Genomic DNA, 21,238 nt, shown 5'->3' with positions numbered 1-21,238 from the left:
AACATGATGGTGTTTGATGGATAGTAATGTGTTTGGTGGAACATGATGGTGTGTGATGGATAATGATGGTGTTTGGTGGAGAATAATGTTTACTTGGGAATGATGGTGTTTGGATAATGATGGTGTTTGATGGAGAATGATGGTTGGAGAAATGTTTTGTTTGGAGAATGGTGGTGTTTGGTGGATTATGACAGTGTTTGGTGGAGAATGATGTTGGTTGGAGAAATGTTTTGTTTGGAGAATGGTGGTGTTTGGTGGAAAATGTTTGTATTTGATGTAAAATGATGGAGTGATGGTGTTTGGTGATAATGGCCAGTTAACATTTATGGTGGAAAAATGATGTCAGAATGACTGTATGAACTTTTTCCATAATCATCAACTAATCGTTGCAGCTCTATCTTCATTGAGATGCAGTAGAAGATTTAGAGTGTCTGTTGAACTGGGATGTTTTCCTAGCAGAGTTTACATTTGTAGGAATGCAAACATGGTCATATAAAAAGAAACGTTCTTCTGGTTTTCTTAACTGCAGGATGACGTGTGTGGTATTTCACCTGCCCTGCTTCTGTCTCCATTTCTGGTTCGATGTCGTAGTCTGTATCCATACGTGTCTGCATGTGTCTGGTGTCCATTAGAGCAGTGTGTGTGTGTGTGTGTGTGGGTGGGTGTGTGTGTATGTGTGTATGTTTACGCCCCCCTCTCCTCGTGTTAACCCTCCAGTCTCTGTTCTCCACCTGGTTCCTCTGTTCTCGCTCCATGGCCTTTAAAGGCTGTTGTCCCTGTAGGCCAAAGACTCGCATTCTTCCACTGGCTCACGCCAACGTTTCCGCGATGAACACACCCCGTTTCCCTGCTGCATATGTGTGTGAGATTTAGGACCACCTCCTGCCTTCCACAGGCCCATGACGTTACCTTCTGCTATAAAACAGCTGGAGGACATTGCTTTGACACTGTGAGCAAAGCCATGATGGAGACACTGTGCATGTTTCAGCTTCCACAGGTTGAAGAGGACGTTCTGGTACTGCATTCATGAGCTTGAAGGAATATTTTCAAGTGCTTTTCAAGCTAATTTTGATCTTCTGCATCTGTATTGCATGGTCAATTACCACTGATAGTATCTGTGTACTTAGAAAAGAACAGAAACACCACTGACTTGAAAATCACTTACAATGGAAGTGAATGGGACAGTTGCTAAACCAAGTGACATTAGCTTCTATTATAATTGTTTTGGAGAAGACAGGTTTTCTGTTCTTTTCTTATGTTTGCTGGATAATGATGGTGTTTGGTGGATGGTAATGTGTTTGGTGGAGCATGATGGTGCTTGTTGGAGAATGATGTGTTTGGTGGAACATGATGTTGTTTGCTGGATAATGATGGTGTTTGGTGGATAGTAATGTGTTTGGTGGAGCATGACGGTGTTTGTTGGAGAATGATGTGTTTGGTGGAACATGATGTTTGCTGGATAATGATGGTGTTTGGTGGATAGTAATGTGTTTGGTGGAACATGATGGTGTTTGTTGGAGAATGGAAGTGTCTTCTGGATTATGATGGCATTACGATGGTGTTTGGTGGATAGTAATGTGTTTGGTGGATAATGATGGTGTTTGGTGGATAGCAACGTGTTTGGTGGAACATGACAGTGTTTGCTGGGGAATGGTAGTGTCTTCTGGATTTTGATGGCATTTGGTAGGTAATGATGGTGTTTGGTGGATTATGATGGTATTTGCTGAATAGTATCTATGTACTTAGAAAACAGAAACACCACTGACTTGAAAATCCCTTACAATGGAAGTGAATGGACAGTTGCTAAACCAAGTGCACATTAGCTTCTATTATAATTGTTTTGGAGAAAACAGGTTTTCTGTTCTTTTCTTATGTACAGCATGAAACGCTGTAATTATCCTATGTGGTAATATTCCTATGATCATACCCCATATTAACTTTTTGTAGCTAAACGTTTCCCTCAGGTCTTGCTTTTTGCACAATATTTAACATTTCTCTGCTTCTCTCCGTTTGTGTTTCGTTGAACAGGATCGAGAACTGAGACCTGAGGAGATTGAAGGTGAGCTGATACTTTAGCGCTCTTTTCTGGCCCTTTCAGATGGTTGTGCTAAAATAAACTCAAGTTTAAAATCTTAATTCTGTAGTTTACCTTCCTTAACCTAGATGTAGTTGAACAGCAAAGACATGTTTGCTGTCTTAGAGTTTGCTTCTTTAGTTTTAGCACTGGAGCTATGAAGCTAATTGTGCTAACTAGTAATGGAAGCTTATGCCCCACTGATTAGCATGGTGCTAACTACACGTCTAAACCACCACATAGTGTCTTTAAACCATGTGTAGTTGTTCAGTGTCTCTAATAGACCTGATTATGTGGTTTCTGATACTGTATGACTCTGTTATCTATAAACATGGACTAAAGTTTAGTCTTTACTCTGGCTAATATAAGAGTGCAGTACTCTGTGTGGTGTTTTGGCTCTGTGTTTCAGTAGATATGTATAAGTCATACAGGCTGTAGTGATTGGTTGTTCTGATTATGACCTCTCGTGCGTGTGCAGAGCTGCGTGAGGCGTTTCGGGAGTTTGATAAAGATAAGGACGGCTTCATCAGCTGTAAGGATCTGGGGAACTGCATGAGAACGATGGGCTACATGCCCACCGAGATGGAGCTGATCGAACTCAGCCAGCAGATCAACATGAACCGTAAGTATGTGAGTGTGATGAGTCGGTGTGAACCTCTGACCGTGTTTGATTACAGACTGAATCTTCAGAGAATAAAGAAAATACTCTATTAAATCTTTTTAGAATTGAGTTTAATTAATTTAAAAACTCCAACATCAGTGCATTTTACATGCACAGTATTTAAGTCAAAGCCAAAGGCAGCAGCAGGTAACAGTAAATACAATAAATACTGCAAACTCCACACTTCTAAAATAGATGGTTCTTCAAGGGTTCTTTAGTAAAGACAGTGGTTCTACATAGAACCATGAGCATTTAAAGAGTCCTTTGCATGATTAAAGGGTTCTTTGCATCATGAAATGGTTCTTTAGACTGATGGAGAATGTGCTATAGATGGTTCTATATAAAACCTTTTTGGAAAGGGTTCTATACAGCACCAATAAGCGTTCCTCTATTATTGACATCGTAACAATAACAGAGCCCTTTTGGTGCTATATAGAACCCTTTTCAAAAAGTTTCTATATAGAACCATCTATAGCACCTTCTCCATCAGTCTAAAGAACCATTTCATGATGCAGAGAACCCTTTAATCATGCAAAGGACTCTTTGAGTGTTCATGGTTCTATATAGAACCATTTTCTTTTTTAAGTGTGTATGATAGAAACATGAATCTATCTGTGTTGAACAATGAACACTCAAAGAACCGTTAGCATGCTTACATGGTTCTTTGCATGGTAAAATGGTTCTTCAGACTGATGGAGAACGTGCTATAGATGAGTCTATATAGAATCTTTTTGAAAAGGGTTCCTTTATTGTTACAAGCTTGACATAAGAACCCATATTGGTGCTATATAGAACCATTTTACACTGAGGTGTTTAAAAACTCCAGCAGCACTGCTGTGTCTGATCCACTCAGACCAGCGCAACACACATTAACACACCACCACCACCACGTCAGTGTTACTGCAGTGCTGAGAATGATCCACCGCCCAAATAGTACCTGCTCTGTGAGGGTCCATGGGGGTCCTGGCCACTGAAGAACAGGGTAAAAGGGGGCTAACAAAGTATCAGAGAAACAGATGGACTACAGTCTGTAACTGTAGAACTACAAAGTGCACCTATATAGTAAGTGGAGCTGATAAAATGGACAATGAGCGTAGAAACAAGGAGGTGGTCAGAATGTTATGCCTGATTGGTGTACTTACTTTTATACTCCTGTTTTTCAGATCTTATAACTAAAATGAAAAGTGCTATATAATTAAAGATATCGCTGCTGTCGGCACTAAACCTATGTGAAAGTTGGTGCAAAATATGTGAAAATGCCTGCTGCCTTTTACATTGTGTGAAAGTTTCATGATGAATGGACTAAAAGAAACGGCCCAAAACTACTTGGAAAAAATTCTGGTTCCACTGACTTACATTAAAAGTAAAGAATGTTTTTCTTTCTCCTATAAAGTTACCATTTTGGAGATACGAGGTTTTGTTCTGACAGCAGATGTTGTTATGTATGTTATTCATAATTAATATTATTATCAGTGTCTCTTGTGTAAAATGACCACGTGCTGTACATATATAGACAGCAGGTGAAACTGAAACGTTCAGCTGAGTTTGTAATCCAGCCGTAATGTTGGACCACAGTGATATAGTGTATCTCTCTCTCTCTCTCTCTCTCTCTCTCTCTCTCTCTCTCTCTTTCTCTCTCTGTCTCTCTCTCTCTCTATCTCTCTCTATCTCTCCTTCTCTCTTTCTATATCTCTCTCTTCTCTCTCTCTCTCTCTCTCTCTCTCTCTCTCTCTCTCTCTTCTGTATCTCTCTCTCTCTCTCTGTCTCTCTCTCTCTCAGTGGGGGGTCATGTGGACTTTGATGACTTTGTGGGCTTGATGGGTCCGAAACTGCTGGCAGAGACGGCCGACATGATTGGAGTGAAGGAGCTGAGAGACGCCTTTAAAGAGGTGAGAACATCCTACAGAATACGGACCGTCACTGTTATACTGATGACAAATGAGCCTGAATGAGAATCTACTGTAAATACTGTAAATAATGCTGATCATAGCGACTGAGGGGGAAACTATTACTGTCAGTTTAAAATACTGTTTACATATAATTGCATGACTACAACATGCAGAACGGGAAAGAATTGACTTGACAAAGCTATGGTATCCCAGGAGGTTGCTAAGGTGTTGCTATGGTATTCAGAGTGGTCGATAAATTGTTGCTAGGCTGTTGCAAAGGTATCCTAGGTGGCTGCTAAAGTGTTGCTATGGTATCTTAGCCAGTTGCAAAGGTTTTGCTAGGCCATTGTTAAGTGGTTGCTATGTTGTCATAGGCTGTTGCTAAGATTTTGCTAGGCCAATAATGTGGTATCTCCGGTGGCTGGTAAGGTGTTGCTAGGCCATTATAATGGTAACTCAGCTGGTGGCTAAGATGTTGCTAGGCTGTTGTTAGGTGGTTGCTGTGTTGTCCCACGTTACTGCTAAGGTGCTGCTAGGCAGCTGCTATGGTATCCCAGGTGGCTGCTAAGGTGCCGTTAATATGGTATTTAGAGTGGTTGCTAAGGTGTTGATAGGCAGTTGCTATGGTATCCCAGGTGGTTGCTAAGGTGCTGCTAGGCCATTGACATGGTATTCCAGGTGGTTGCTAAAGTGTTGATAGGCTGTTACTGTGGTTTTTAGAGTGGTTGCTAAGGTGTTGAGAGGCAGTTGCTATGGTATCCTAGGTGGTTGCTAAGGTGTTGCTAGGCTATTATAATGGTATCCCAGGTAGTTGCTAAGGTGTTGCTAGGCCATTGATATGGTATCCCAGGTAGTTGCTGAGGTGTTGCTAGGCCATTACTATGCTATCCCAGGTGGTTGCTGAGGTGTTGCTAAGCCGTTGCTATGATATTTAGAGCGGTTGCTAAGGTGTTGCTAGGCAGATGCTAAGGTATTATAGGCGGTATTCCAGATGGTTGCTAAATGTTGCCAGGCCATTGCTGGGGTGTTCTAGGTGATTGCTAAGGTGCTGCTAGGCCGTTGCAATGATATCCCAGGTGGTTGTTAAGGTCTTTCTAGGCTGTTGCTATGGTGTCCTTTAACAAGCAAACTTAATAACAATGTTCATAATTCATATAAATTTCGACGTGATTCTAAAGGTTTTAAAGTTAAACAAAATGCACATAAATATCCTTATGCTGCTCTTCAGTTTGACACAAACGGAGATGGAGAGATTAGCACGAGTGAGCTGAGGGAAGCCATGAGGAAACTGCTGGGACATCAGGTGAGTGACTGTACTGTACCTGTGTGTGTTTGCACTGTACTGAAGTCTTAGGCATCTGAGAAAATGTATTCATAACTTTTTAAAGGTCCCATATCTTGGAAAACTGACTTTTTCTATACTTTTTATTCTGAATTTTGATATGGCATGTAATCACTGGTAAAGTTAAACATAAACATAAAACATAACGATCACTCCCTGGTCCAAACACTCCATATATGGAAGCAAAGTTGCAAAAGCAGCCTGTTTTTAATTCACTGTTTGTGACATCACTGTTTTGTGATGTCACAAACAACACCATCATATTTACATGTAACTGCCTATTTAGCCTACAGCAGTTTAGCTCCGTCCACCCACACTAAAGTTAGGACCAGTGGTTCAGACCTGCTTTTCAAATGAAGCATCCAATCAGAATTGAGATCATTTAAATATATCATTCTTAAAGGCACAGTAACAAAAACAGCCTGTTTAATTCTGATGGATTAAGAGAGAGTTTGAAAACGCTGTGAAAATGAATTTTATGTTGATAACTGTATGTTTATTTGTATTTATTTTAACGTTATATAGTTTTTATGATGGCGTTTCAGGGCCACTGTTAATAAAAATAAAAATAGTAGACTTCGAGATTAATGTCGTAATATTTGGAGGATAAAGTGGGCTAACTGTAGGGGGGCTAACTGTAGGGGGGCTGCCATAACGCGTTGGGGTCTCGGTTGCTGTACTGTAGGGGGGCTGCCATAACGCGTTGGGGTCTCGGCTGCTGTACTGTAGGGGGGCTGCCATAACGCGTTGGGGTCTCGGTTGCTGTACTGTAGGGGGGCTGCCATAACGCGTTGGGGTCTCGGTTGCTGTAAGCGTGGGTGCGCGTGGGAGCTCCACTCACTCCTGTCTCTCTGTGGATCATTTTGATCATCATTCTCACTGTCTGTGAAACTTCATGCCCTCTTTGAATGGGGGGAGATGTAGCCCCCGATAGCCGTGTAGACGACCCTGCCTGAGATTCTCCTTCAACAACACAGACAGACAGTTTCCTCCGAGTCCGTCTGGCTCTTTATTCTAGATAAACACAGTTTCCTCCGAGTCCGTCTGGCTCTTTATTCTAGATAAACACAGTTTCCTGCTCAGCCGTTTCAGCCGGTTCTTATACTAATAACAGGCTGGTGCTGATGTGCAGGAGAGACAGGGAGACTGAGTGTTTCTTTATGAGTGAATCGATATGAAAGTAGAACTCCACCAACTCACCGCCCCTCATTTAACACGAGGAGGTGCTGCCTTCCCTTAGCAAAGCCTTTGGCCACAATATTGCGATCTTTCCTGGTATTAATGCCACTTTGATGTCGTAATTCTACAACTTTATTCTCGCAATATTACACATTTTTTCTCCAAATATTACAAATTATTTCTCCAAATATTACAATTCTTTTTCGAAATATTATGACTTTTTTACTTGAAATATTATGACTTTATTCTCAAAACATTATGACTTTTTTCTCAAAATATTACGACTTTATTCTCAAAATATTACGACTTTTTTCTCGAAATATTATGACTTTATTCTCGAAGTCTATTATTTTTATTAACAGTGGCCCTGAAACACCATTGTAAGTTTTATAGTGGTTTTACTTCCTATAATAAAAGTACTGATAAAGATAAACAGTTTTAAATTTAGCTCGGCTGCTAAGACTTTAACACAGGAACGTATCTGCATCTGTGAGAGTCTTTGTGTTTAAATCAGTCTTTCTGGTCTGTCAGGTCGGCCACCGGGACCTGGAGGACATTCTGAAAGATATCGACCTGAACGGGGACGGACGTGTGGATTTTGAGGGTGAGCTCAATCGAATTAGCTAACATGCAGCTAACGTTTTATAATGCCATGCAAATCTAAACAGATTCAGTATTTTCACTGTTTATGAAAGGAAATTAAGACTCAAACTCATCTCCTTTTAGAGGAATAGTTGTTTGGTTGTCGATCAGCCAACATGTTTCGTTTCAGCACTGGAGCGACGAGGCTAATGTCGCTAACAAGGAATGGAAGCTTATTAGCATGCTAATTAGCATGGGGCTAACTGCATGCTTAAAATGTTCTCTGCTTGGCACTAACTGTGTCAAATTGTGTATATACTGTTATCTATAGCTAAAAACAGAGATAGTAAATAGTGTCTAGTCGTGTGCAAAAGTTTGTGCGCCCCAGTCAAAATTCTATGTTTTGTAGATTTTAGAATTGAAAAATAAGTGAAAGTGAAAATAAGTTAAAATTTCTGTGAAATTCAGCCGCTGAGATGTAAACAAAAAGCATTCAGAGTGGTTTGATGTGAAACGGTTCATTGTAGAGAAACTTACTGACCCAGATGTCTTTACAGTGGTGGTGATAGGAACCAGGGGTCGCCATGACTACAACACAAATATAGACATTTTGTTTACTATGTACCCCTCCATCATGAATGCATTAAAATAAGGGATTAAAATACATTTTAGACCAAAACTTTATCACAAAACTATCATAAAACAGTGTCTCAGTCATCAGGCAGTGAATTCATAACCATTTCATGTAGGAACTTTCTGTGAGGGAGCTTTTAGAGGTGGACGTCTGGTTCCTATCACCACCACTGTGAGCAGTTCTGACTCGATAAGTTTCTCTAGAACAGAGCGTTTCACACCAAACCACTCTGAACGACTCTGTTTACGTCTTACCTATTTAATTACGCAAGAATTTTGAAAAATTAGTGGAGTTCCCCTTTAACACAGCTTCTACAGAGAAGATAAATATGGCATTTTTAGTGCAATTTCTTTGCTCTACACTATTTACTTCTACCGTATATAATATGAGAGAGTATTAGCTAATAAAAAATAATTATAAACTGTGTATATAAAATAAATGTTCTCCCAAATGATTTTGTAGAGTTTGTGCGGATGATGTCTCGATGAAGGCGCTGAGACTCTACACTGCTCCCTGCTGGCTGGAGGAGACACAGCGAGGCAACTAAAGCATAACTGAAGCATTTTCCACATGCAAAACCTTTTCGCTGGTGCAGAACGAGTAAGACTGACTGTGATTGATCATTCTCCAATCACCGATCATCTCACTGGACATTACAAGTGAAAAAAATGGCATTTCAGAGCTTTAGGGCGCGCCGCCGGAGAATCTAGAACTACTGTAGAACAACGAGCCTGGGGCTGAGAACTGGAACACGGACATTTGTAGAGAAAACACACATGCACACGTACACATACAGTACTGTGTGGAAGTCAGAGACCCTTCATTTATTTATTTTAAACTGATTAAAGTCAGTTACAGAGGAAATGTGTCTCCTAACAACCACCTGGAAGACCTGGTAGCCCCCAAAACTGCCCCCATCAGATAAACAGCACTTAAAGCTTTCATCTCTGAGAGAGAGGAGAAAATCAAGCTGATCAGATCTGAAAACATCCACAGGTGTTTCTGTCCATCCTTCCACTGTGAGAAGACGACTCAGCGCTGTGGGTCTGAAAGGATGTGTAGCTGATCAAGAAGAACCTCACTGAGAAAAGGAGACGGACACATCAAACAAAGAAGCTGGACAATGGACTGACCACCCCAGAGTCCAGACCTCAACACCACTGAATGTGTTTGATTACTTCAGGAAATGATCAACCAGCTTCTACGACTGAACTTTGGAGGTGTGTCTGCAGATTTTTTAAGGAACCGAAAGTGAGTCTCCTGAAGAGAACGGAAGCTGGAATAAAGGGAAAGAGAGACTCACTCAACACTGAAAACTTTTACATAATGAAAGGAGGTCTCTGACTTTTGCACAGTGCTATATACACACATACACATGCATATACAGCACATACTGAAGAAAATACAGTGTTGAATTCAATGTGTTTAAATGTGCACATCATTTCCACATGAATAAACTATATTACATCAACAGAATTATTCCCAAAAGTAAATAAACCGAAAGACAGGAAAGTCGGGCTGGGAGGACTTAATAGTTTATTTACTGACACGAAAGCAGAATTTATCTTTTTTTTCTTTTCTTTTTAACAGACTGAATCTTTTGCTGTGTTGCGCCGTTTTGTTAAACACTTGCACCAAGAAGACAAAGATAAAGAAGAAATGGATCCATTTTTCTTTTAGCCAGTGCCACTTAAGGCTGCAGACACTGAGTAACAGCCCATTCTGCTAAAGTTCATCAGTGTACAGTGAACGTTTTCACAGCTTGTCTTTTGTTAGTGTAAAACTTCCATGGTTTTAAATACTGGATATGTTCATATTTATCAATAGTTATCACTAATGTTGAGGAAATCACAAGTATTGTTTTTTTGTTCTTTATATTTGTAAGCATGGCGTTCTGTGCTCCATTATCTGGAATCGCAGTCTGGTTTTGCTTCATTTATGTACAGCAGTGACCTGACCTGTGAGTGACACTCACTAGCGTGTGGCTACACAGAGAAAACACCATCAAAAGATACATTTTTCATTCTTAAGGCTGGTTTAATATTTAGTCATCGTGAGGTCTTTTGGTGTTGAGTTGATTTTTTTAGTCTTATTAAATACAAACAGAAAGAAAAAATTAAGTAGCAACAGCAATGAAACTTTTCATTTAGCCAGAGCGACTCTAAGCTGCAGACACTGAGTAACGGCCCATTCTGCTAAACTTCCGTGTAAATAGACCACTGTAGTCGTGTGTCATTCTGTAGTCCTCGTTATGCCCATATTAGGAACTCCAGGTCTGAGCTCCATTTCTCTATGGCCAGAATGAATAGGGTTTTTGAAAAATCGTCTCTGTCGCCCCCTGTGTTAAATAAAAATGTTCAGAACCCGATACGTTTTGTCCTGTGAACATTCTTCTCTCGAATATCACTGGATCCTCTGAATTACGAGGTCATTAAAGAGCATTAATACTAATATTGCTACATGCGAGCTAAAGCTACTGCGCATCAATTTGATGTCACTAAGCTACATGAAACTAAGGCGGGCTGTGGTGGTGCCCTGACGAGCTGTGGTATCTTATCGAAATGTTCTACTGTAGCGCATAATTACAGGTATACCCGTAAATAAAACCTCTAGGTGGGATATTTTGATAAACTAAAACTCCTTACCAAAAATACTACCAGCATTAAAACTACGAGGCTGAATTTAGCTTCTTTTTTTGCAGCTTCTTGTTTGAATGTTCCCGTTCCACCTTAAATGGTGCAGCACCTGTGACTTCTGTGGAACAGCAAAAATAAGTTCATGTTAAACAGCTGTTCAGCGGAAATAGAGAAACCTCCTCATATCAGGCCTTTCAACCCTCCATGAAGCTTTAGCTCACATGTAGCAATATTCATATTTCAACTCTTTAAGGATCTTATAATTCAGACAATTCAGTTGTATTTGAGAGAAGAATGTTTACAGGACAAAACGTTTCGGGTTCTGGACATTTTTATTTAACACAGGGGGCGATAGAGGCGATTTTTCGAAAACCTCTGGCCATAGAGAAATGGAGCTCAGACCCGCAGTGTCTAATATGATCATAAGAGCATGGCACTGACTACAAAATAACGACATGACTACAGTGGTCTATGGGTTTGTGGCTTTGGGGCCCCCTCCTGGCGCAAATGGGAACTGTCATAGATATGCAAAATGTAAGTGAAAATTTGCCATGTTTTTAAATAACAAATTCATCGATATTTATCAATAATTTTGTCCCGATTTATGGACTTTTCAAACTTGCTTTTCATCCCAGCCCCAGAGAAGAGTGTTGATGTAATATGTTTCATTCATTCAGACGTTATGTGCACATTTAAATCAAGCCGATTCTACGCAGCACTTTTTTCAGTGCACATTAAACCCTGTAGCCGAGTATTTCTGCACTTTCAACCCTGAGAAAATAAAACTGTCTTCTGTCTGTGTGTTGAAGGGAACCGATGTTTCCTCTTTAAATATGGCAATATTGAGTCTAGCTGTAGCGTCCTGTGTGTGTATCCGTGTCTGTAGGTCAGAAGGAATAGAGTTTTCATTTAAAGCCACGCTCTGTGATCGTTTACGTCAGAATTGCTGTCTGATTCATAACAATAACTCGTCACATCTCATAACTTCCGTCAGCGGCCAGAACAAAAGGTTTTGAAGCGACTGTTTACATGCAGTTTTCTGTGTTTAGTGAGTTCCTCGTATGATTTTGCATCGCGTGATGAAACGACGTCAGAACTGCCACTTTTACTGTTGAGAAATTGCAGAGTGTGCCTTTAAAAAATAACGTCCAGCTCTGTGGAGTTTCTCCTTCACTGCTCATACCGAGACTTCTGCGAAAAACACCTGCGAAAACCTTCGTTTCTGCTGCTGAGGAGACAGCTACCTCCCACAGGTGATCCATTTCAGGGACTTTTACTATGAAATTATGAGCACAGAACAGATGATTGACCTGTCCATGCTTTGTTTTAGCGAATGTTGCTAGGCTGGACAAACTTTACAGAAAAAAATAAAATATAATTTAAAAAAATTCCATAAATGTCAACCTAGCTTTTGGATAAATTTCATACATATTTTGTGTTGCATTGATATTTTGGTCTGATTTACAGGTTTTCTCTTTTGAGGAAAGTGATTTTAATTTGAAAAACTGAGTGACGCTTATAAATGAATAAAGTGACCCTTATTAGTCCCACAATGGGGAAATTTCACCTCGCCTCCCATCCGTGCAGTGAAACACCACATGCATACTAGTGAACACACACACTAGGGGGCAGTGAGCACACTTGCCTGGGGCGGTGGGCAGCCCTACCCACAGCACCCGGGGAGCAGTTGGGAGTTAGGTGTTTTGCTCAAGAGCACCTCAGTCATGTACTGTCGGCTCAGGGGATCAAACCAGCAACCTTCCAGTCACAAGGCTGGTTCCCTAACCTCCAGCCCATGACTGCCCCAAAACCACTGTACGGTTGCATTGGCCGGGAATCGGACCCGTGTCTCCCACATGGTAGGCGAGAGTTCTACCACTGACGCACCAATATTGTGGTAAAATATTGTACCTTTATTTTACCTTTGTTTGTTTGGATTATTCTGCTCATGTACATATTTAAATTTGCAAAATGAAAATTAGCACGCAGCTCAGTTTATATGCTACCATTACACAGATTAGCTGAGCTTGATGAGGTTCTTTAGTAAAGAACCATGAACACTCAAAGAACCCTGTGCATGATTAAAGGGTTCTTCACATCGCTAAATGTTTTTTTCAGATTCAGAGAGAATATGCTATATATGGTTCTTAATAGAACCTTTTTGAAAAAGGTTCCATATAGCACCATAAAGCATTCTTCTATTGATATGATATCAAGCCTGTAACAATAAAAGAACCCTTTTTGGTGCTATATATCAAAAAGGTTCTATATAGAACCACATAAAACACATTTTCCATCAATCTGAAAAAACATTTAGTGATGTAAAGAACGCTTTAATCATGCAAAGGGTTCATGGTTCTATATAGAACCATTTCCCTTTCTAAAGAACCCTTGAAGGACCGTATTTTTAAGAGTGTATAGTCACGCTTTCTGTTTTTGCCGTAATGGTGGTATATATGGTGTGTATTACAGAAAAAAAATGTTGTAGTAAATCTCTTCAGTCATGCTAAGAGTAGCTAGTGGAGGCTATGATGCTAACTTAGCTAGCTAGCATTGCAAACTTTCAGCTTATCCCATCAATCAGATCCCTAAAAACTCCACCCGGTTTATCCTGACAGTGCAAACATTGAAATAAATGTCGAGCATAAACACTGAAATTAATAACAATCTCGAAATGTAGGTATTTTGGAAAAGCTGAATGCCACCACACACCGGATGCGCAGCGTCATGTAGCATCTTGCAGAACAAGACACCTACAGAATTCAAGAATCCTACAGAATGCATTGCAATGACAGCGCTGATATGTCAACTCTATTCATTTAAATTTTATGAAATAAAACATTTTCAACAACATTTATCAAGCTTGGTATCCCTGCTGAAAAAACAGCACAGGCCAGCATGAATGCTAAGCTAGTCTACGCTAGTTTATGCTGGTTTTGCTGGTCTATGCTGGGTTTTTCCAGCAGGGGTCAGTTCACTACCGCTCCACAAACTGCCTGCTGAATCATATGAGGTGAAAAAAGGCTAGGCTAACATTAGCTGGGGTAACAGACTGTTAGCATGTGTCTGTTTATCTAAAAGACTGACAGCCTTTCTCTGTAAATTTCAAGCCACGTGATCTGCTGTGACTCTCTGAGGCCTCGATATGGTTTTAATTTAAAGTAATGCAGTAATGACAAAATGCTAAGTGGTGGTGCGCTGGGAAAATGGACTGTGCTTGGTGTTGCCAAGCACCGGTGGTGTGGGTGTACCTTCGTTAAAAAACGTGGTTTCTAGTTTCTGGATGCTGCTAGAGATGTTAGAAATGCTCAACATGGCGTCTATTTATGGAGAAAGAGCCATTTAGCTTGATGTTTATGCCACGATCGAAGGGAAAGCTCCACTTGTTGTGGAGATCTGCGCAAACAGTAGCCAGAACCACCCAAAAAGTCTTTTTTTTGTGCGTTATTGAGCCAAACATTACAAACTATTCATGAGATTTTTTGTCAGATTTTACCAGTGATCTCAAATGTGTTTCTGAAACAATAATTTGACGTTTGGTTTAGAATATTTTGGTCTCTCTTCAATCAAAGAAAGAAACCTGGTCCTGTAGGTTCTGGGAATAACTGCCCACTGGTGTTGCAAGGGTGGCTGCTGAGTAAACAGACTTTCCTATAGTGACTTTGATGCTGCGCGGCGCAACGCAGCTGGTGTGCAGTGGTCTTGAGTTGTACACTATTTTCATTCATTTAAATGGTTTGTTTGGTAAATGGTAAGTTTGTCCAGCCTAGCAACAGCAGCGATGAAAGAACCCATGTGGGCTCAGCATTCCTGTTTTCCACACAGACTCTCTGTTTCAATACTGTTTAACTTGCCCTCACTGACCTCACTGACCTCACCTCACCACTCTGAAGTGTGTAACGTACGTTACACAGCACAAGAGGTAGTTTTTCAGTTGGAGGCTAGCTTCAGTGAGCTAACTAGCCAGCTAAACAAACTTTGTAATAAAGGTAATACTTTATCCTTTGCAATTCAAGAAGTTTGAGTGTGAAGCCCATAAACATTGTGAGTAATTACTTTTTATACAACAGTTAGTTCCGGCCACGCGAGCTGATTGGTTGAGAAGCGTTCTAACTGTGCTGTTGTTTCACCATAACATCATGGGTTTTTCACAAACACTGTATCACTCCGCTGAGATGCTGTTGCTAAGCAACGACTTTGACGGCTGCAGGAGACGCTCAAGACATTTGAACGTTTTTACTTCTTACTTTGCCACAAACAGAAAATGGACACTTTTAAGATCACATTTGACCGACAGCCGATTTGGTCCGACTCTGAAGATGAGGCTACACTAAATTCCCAAACTGTCATCACCACTGAGCAGCTTTTCAGTCGGCAGCTGTGACAGAAAAACAGCTAAACAACCTGGAATCAGCCAGAAATGAACCCAATACCATTCGCCAAATGTGTAGTCTGATCTTCAGAGTCTGACCAAATCAGACTGAGCCATAAAACTGATGCAATAAAAAACAAAAAAGCTGCTCAGTGGTGATGACAGTTTGGGAATTTAGTGTAAGGAGCTGGAGAACGAACTGCCGGCTGTGCAGAGAGTGGGCGGAGCTCGTTACTCTGACGTAGCAACAAGCTGCTCGTTAAGGAACTATAATTTGGTGAAGGAACTGCGAACATTAAAACATATTAAACGCCGCGTTCACGGCCCAGTTTATTAATTTATTACTTTATTTATTTAACTGTTGTATTAAAGCAGTAGAACACTCGAGGAGTGCGTTATCGCCAATAACATCACGGCTGTGATGATCTACGGCGACCAAATCACAGCTGTGATGTTATTTCGCGATAACACACTCCCTCTCGGGTTCTATTGCTTAAGTCTCACATTTAAAAAAAGAACTGTGCAGCATTCTCTTTCATTTTTGTTTTGCTAGCTGCGTAGCAAATAATTTTAGTTAAAAAATTTTAAGCATTTATGGCTTAGAAACAAATGTTGATGATGGAAAATAGTGGAAAATCGAAAATAATAAGTTTTCTTTGGGGACTATTTTGCCTCACAGCGGCCTGCATATTATGTATCCCTCCACCATGAATGAAGTTTAAGTTCTCAAAACGATCATAAAACAGTGTCTCAGTCATCAGGCAGTGAATTCATAACCATTTCATGTAGTAACTTTCTGTGAGGGAGCTTTTAGAGGTGGACGTCTGGTTCCTATCACCACCTCAGTAATGTTTATCCAGAGCAGAGCGTTTCACACCAAACCACTTATGAGGATTCCCCCAAGGGGAAATGAGGGCCTGTTAAAAATAGTATTGAAATGGAGTTATTACTTCAGTGTAGCCTGGTGGACGAGTGAAGCCACATTTTCCAGAGCAGTATTCAGTCTTACAGCAGGTTACTAACACCACAAAGGAGTTTCCTCATAAAACAAGGTGAAATTTCCTGGGGGTCGGAGATTCGGTCTGTACTTTTAGACCATTTGTGTGTTCACAGCCTTCAAAACCCTGAAATTAGTGTAGATTTCTGTGTGTTTGAGTCAGTCCTCTGTTGTCTGTGTCTGTCTGAACGGTGACATGTTGTTCTATATCGTCGTAAAACTGTAATCTGTTCAATCTCCTTGCATGCCAAAAAGAAAATGCCTCTGCACTCATATGTAAAATAGTGATTTTAATAAACTGTAGAAAATAAAGTATATAATTATTATGCCTAATAATGTGTTGAGTGTGAATCTGTTGCCTCATGGCCTACATTGTGTTCCAGGGCTGCACCATTAGAGCTGCCTCAGTAGTGCTATAAAACCTGAGGAAACTCAAGTTTCTGCTAGAGCGATGCTCCCATCAGCCAGCACTATGAAACCGCACTCTCTCAGACTCCTGTTGTCATGGAAACAGGCTCTCATCCACATCCAGGCAGGACAGAACTGAGCTGCTCCTTTAGTGCAGGCTGCAAAGGAAACAGTACGACTGATGCCACCTTGTGGTTGTGAGATTTAACTTTTATTAGAAACACCCCCACCTACTTTCACCCACTGGCCACTTTATCAGAAACACTCCCCACCTACTTACACTCACTGGCCACTTTATTAGAAACACCCCCACCTACTTCGTCACTGGCCACTTTATTAGAAACACCCCACCTACTTTCACTCACTGGCCACTTTATTAGAAACACCCACCACCTACCTTCACTCACTGGCCACTTTATTAGAAACACCAGCCACCTACTTCTGCTCACTGGCCGTTTTATTAGAAACACCCCCCACCTACATCCGCTCACTGGCCACTTTATCAGAAACACCCCCACCTACTTCTGCTCACTGGCCGTTTTATTAGAAACACCCCCATCTACTTCTGCTCACTGGCCGTTTTATTAGAAACACTCCACCTACTTCCACTTTATTAGAAACTCCTAATGAGACACTGACATGTTTGTGTGGGGGTGAATAAAACACAATACAAATAAAACTTTACATCATTTTTGAATCTGGGGGGCAAAAAAATGGTTTGACTTCACAAAAGAGTCATTTCATGTAAAGAGATTAATTCCACAACATTCGATGTTGCGTATAAAAGACAGGAAAAAAGCTAACAAGTGTCTTTCAGGCTTAAACAAAGTAATTCAACGCTCATCAAACCTTCACACATTTTTCCACAAACAAAAATGAGGTTTTTGTTTAGTAATTCTTTCAGGAATACAGATGTTTTACGTGTCAGTACAGAAAGTCTTAAACATCTTGGCTAAATGTGTTTCTGCATCGACACAATGTGTATATTAATTCATGATAAAACCATCAATTAAAAAGAAAAAAACATTATAATTTATCTGTGTGAGTTTTGTTTTCCACTCAGTCACTAAATTTAGCCATAAAAAAAAACAGTGTAGAATCACACGAATTCTGATTAGCATCACTTTTAAGGGAGCCTAATTATTTAATTAATTAATTAATTAAACTTTAACCGGGAGAGCGAAAAAAATCAACTCACAGCCTGATAAACAAAAACAAACAAAAGCTGTGTTCTGATTGGACCACGCTACAGCAGCGTCCGGTGTTTCCATAACAACCCGCGCTCACCCTGGAGACCCAGAATGCACCGAAACGCGCTGCGCTGGACCAATCTGATTGGACGGCGCTCTTCACCGGATTTTTGAAAATTATTTTAAATTGAAAATGAGCGCGCGACTAAATTATTACTTTTTGACTTATTTACCTTCTAAAATCACTGATTTGGTCGCTGGTTGTAAAAATGGTGCATTTAAAAATATGGACCGTATATTTCTGGACCAAACCATGCTGCCTGTAAAAAGGGGGGGGTTGTGTTTACATTTCAGACGATTAAACTTTAAAGTTCATTCTGCATAATTTTCCAGAAATCGGCTCAGTTTGGTGTCTGATATTGTTAGTAATGTTTGTAAGTGTTTGCGTGGCTCCGATACGGTTTGTACAAAACTTCGTATTTTATTTTTTCGCCCCTTTTTCTTCGCTTTACACTCTTCCACTTTTGCCAACTGATCAGCAGTGCGAGTCGAACAAACTTGATGAAGGGGACCCTCGTTTGGCGCCGCCTGGCGGCCGAGCGGAGTTACAGCACTATTTTAGTCGTATTAATGATTTCAAATGTGTGACTTCAGCAGTGAAACTGGGTAATTATCATCTTTACATGGATGTAAATGTGTATTCAGGCAGTATGAAGTCCAAACAGCAACTGAAAATGCACAGTATGTCCAAAAGTAGCTGGACAATCATTCTACTGAGTGAATTCAGCTTGTAGTATCTCCAAAGGCCGCACATGAGCCTAAGGTCTCCATGCCCAAAGCCAAGCTTGGGCTAGAGGGGTATAAAGCCCCCCAGCACTGGGCTGTGGAGCAGTGGAACTGTGTTCTCTGGAGTGATGGAGCTCCATCCAGTACCTTTGGGATGAGTTGGAGTGATCCAGAACTGACCATCCAACATCAGTACCTGACCTCACTAATGCTCAATCAAATCCTCACAGCAATGTTCAACATCTAGTGTAAAGCCTTCCCAGAAGAGTAGAGGCTGTTACTGCAGCACAGACTCACTATTAACACCTTCATTTCAGGAGAAACTCTGGAGTCTGCAGACTTTAATGTGTCTGCGTATCAGACGGGCCTTTATCTGACCTGCTGTCTGAGTGTAGCCCTTAATTAAAAAGATTGATTATTGGTTTTGGTGATTTATGTGAAGGTGTAGTCCCTCGCGAACATTAATTGGTTGTGGAAATTAGCAAAAACTACAGTTTTTATTAGAAGAAGTGAATGAAAGCAGAGTTTATTGGCCTGTGTGTTCCTGACTGAAGGCATGAGGGTGACATTTTCTGCTAAAGCCACTGTTTCTCACTCCTAATCAGACCTCATGTCGGGCTTAAGTTACCCAGCTGAGAAATCTTGCTTTGCTGTGAAATACTCCTTCTCAACAAGTGGGGTAACTTAAGCAATAGTCAGGATTGTCAAAAAATCATCGTTTTGGCCGCGTTAGCTGGATAACTAAGACATCCTGCACCAGCACATGTGATTTGACTGAGCTAACTGAAGGGGAATTCCACTGATTCTCCACAAATTTCTGCATGATTAAGTGGTTAAGATGTAAATTCAGAGTGGTTTGGTGTGAAACACTCTGTTCTAGAGACACTTACCGAGTCAGAACTGTTCACAGTGGAGGTGATAGGAACCAGACGTCCACCTCTAAAAGCTCCCTCACAGAAAGTTCCTACATGAAATGGTTATGAATTCACTGCCTGATGACTGAGACACTGTTTTATGATAGTTTAGAGAACTTAAACTCCATTCATGGTGGAGGGATACATGCAGGACGCTGTGAGGCAAAATAGTCCCCAAAGAAAACGTATTATTTCAGATTTTCCACTATTTTCCATCATCAACATTCCATATAAACTCAGAAGACTCGTGTAGGTTCACTGGTGGTTCTGGATAGTAAATAAAATGTCTATATTTGTGTTGTAGTCATGGTGACCCCTGGTTCCTATCAAAATGTCAAGAGATCTGAACCATTTCACACCAAACCGCTCTGAATCTCTCTGTTTATATCTCACACCCTGAATTACAGGGAAATTCTGAAAATGGTAATTCCCCTTTAATAAGCCTTTCCTGCTGAACTGGATGAGGTGGAGCATGAAAAATACTGCACCACCATCCAAAACCCCTGAAAGGTGAGCAAAGGTTTGGGTGGAGTGCCACGGCGTTCACGATGGGTTTGTGAGGAGCCGGAAAAACCGCATTCACCTCTGCTGAAGAAGCAAATTCAGTGTGAAAAGCGCGCTGCAGTGAACGAGGCGTACAGTGCCGTATCAACAGCGTTTCCACAGAACAGCAACAAATCTCACATCTTTAACTTGTAAAACGCGGTCATAATAAAAGCCCAGCATCATTTAAAAGTCTAATACGGGTCTCTTTGCTTTGTCATCGTTATCAGTCACATCATATCAGTTTTTGGCGGATTTAGTATAAAATTTAAAGGTGTTGAAATCAAACGCGTTCCTGCTCCCCGCGCTCTGATTGGCTGGCGTCTTGTGCCAGGATTGGATAGCAGTTTTACACCTTCTGTGCTCCGATTGGCTGTCCTGTTCCAGTGTCCTGCACTTCGATTGGCCAATTCGGCCAACGGCTTGTAGCGTGGAGAATGAGCCAATCCCAGCGCAGGGGACGGGGCTATTCGGAATACGGGTGCGAATATATTTTTTAAATTAAATTACATTTTTATATTTCAATTGCAGATAAATAATTATTAAAAAATTATAAAACTATATATAACTATAAAAACAGTAAAACAACGAATGACCAAAAAAGAAAAAAATAAAGAAAAAAATAATAAAAGTCTAACGGTAAAATTGATTTTTTTTTTTAAATGATGCAAAGATAGGCTGAAATGTGTATAATAGGAAATCAAAACACCATATATATATATATATATATATATATATATATATATAAATTAATATAATTTTATTATTATTATTATTATTAGACAGAAAGAATATTTATGTACGGACGTGCTTCGCTTCCTCTCGCTGGCTCATCACTTCGGCTAATCGGCGAGCGGAGCTGTGTTCCGTGCTTGCGCCCGATTGGCTGAAGCGCGCCTCTTGCGCCCGCCCTCCGGCCCAGCAGGCTCGGTTGCGTCCGGTTCAACCTGCGCCGACTTCACGCAGTCAGCGGAGTGAATGGAGCGGAGATCGGACCGTCCGGAGCGACTCGCGCGGATCAAAGAACAAGC

The 21,238-nt window shown here is 40.7% G+C and overlaps 1 protein-coding gene across 1 annotated transcript; it reads left to right on the top strand.

Moving 5' to 3' along the window:
- Positions 1 to 965: 965 nt before the first annotated feature.
- cabp1a (calcium binding protein 1a) lies at positions 966 to 9,283 on the top strand. The gene is made up of 7 exons (XM_036578238.1): positions 966 to 1,015; positions 2,029 to 2,059; positions 2,553 to 2,696; positions 4,515 to 4,624; positions 5,853 to 5,927; positions 7,677 to 7,749; positions 8,824 to 9,283. Exons 1-7 carry the CDS (start codon positions 980 to 982, stop codon positions 8,847 to 8,849), a joined length of 495 nt encoding a protein of 164 aa, XP_036434131.1. The 5' UTR covers positions 966 to 979; the 3' UTR covers positions 8,850 to 9,283.
- The last annotated feature ends 11,955 nt before the right edge of the window (positions 9,284 to 21,238 follow it).

This window comes from Colossoma macropomum, unplaced genomic scaffold (assembly GCF_904425465.1).
Source record: "Colossoma macropomum unplaced genomic scaffold, Colossoma_macropomum, whole genome shotgun sequence".
In the NCBI taxonomy this organism is placed as follows: Eukaryota; Metazoa; Chordata; class Actinopteri; order Characiformes; family Serrasalmidae; genus Colossoma; species Colossoma macropomum.
The sequence above is the reverse complement of the archived record's forward strand: the minus strand, read 5'-3'. Positions and strand labels throughout refer to the sequence as shown.

Coding starts and splice junctions, on each gene's coding strand:
- cabp1a (XM_036578238.1), top strand. CDS start 980: ATGTTTCAGCTTCCACAGGTTGAAGAGGACGTTCTG. Junction 1,016..2,028: donor AGGTTGAAGAGGACGTTCTG/GTACTGCATTCA, acceptor TTCGTTGAACAG/GATCGAGAACTGAGACCTGA. Junction 5,928..7,676: donor GGAAACTGCTGGGACATCAG/GTGAGTGACTGT, acceptor CTGGTCTGTCAG/GTCGGCCACCGGGACCTGGA.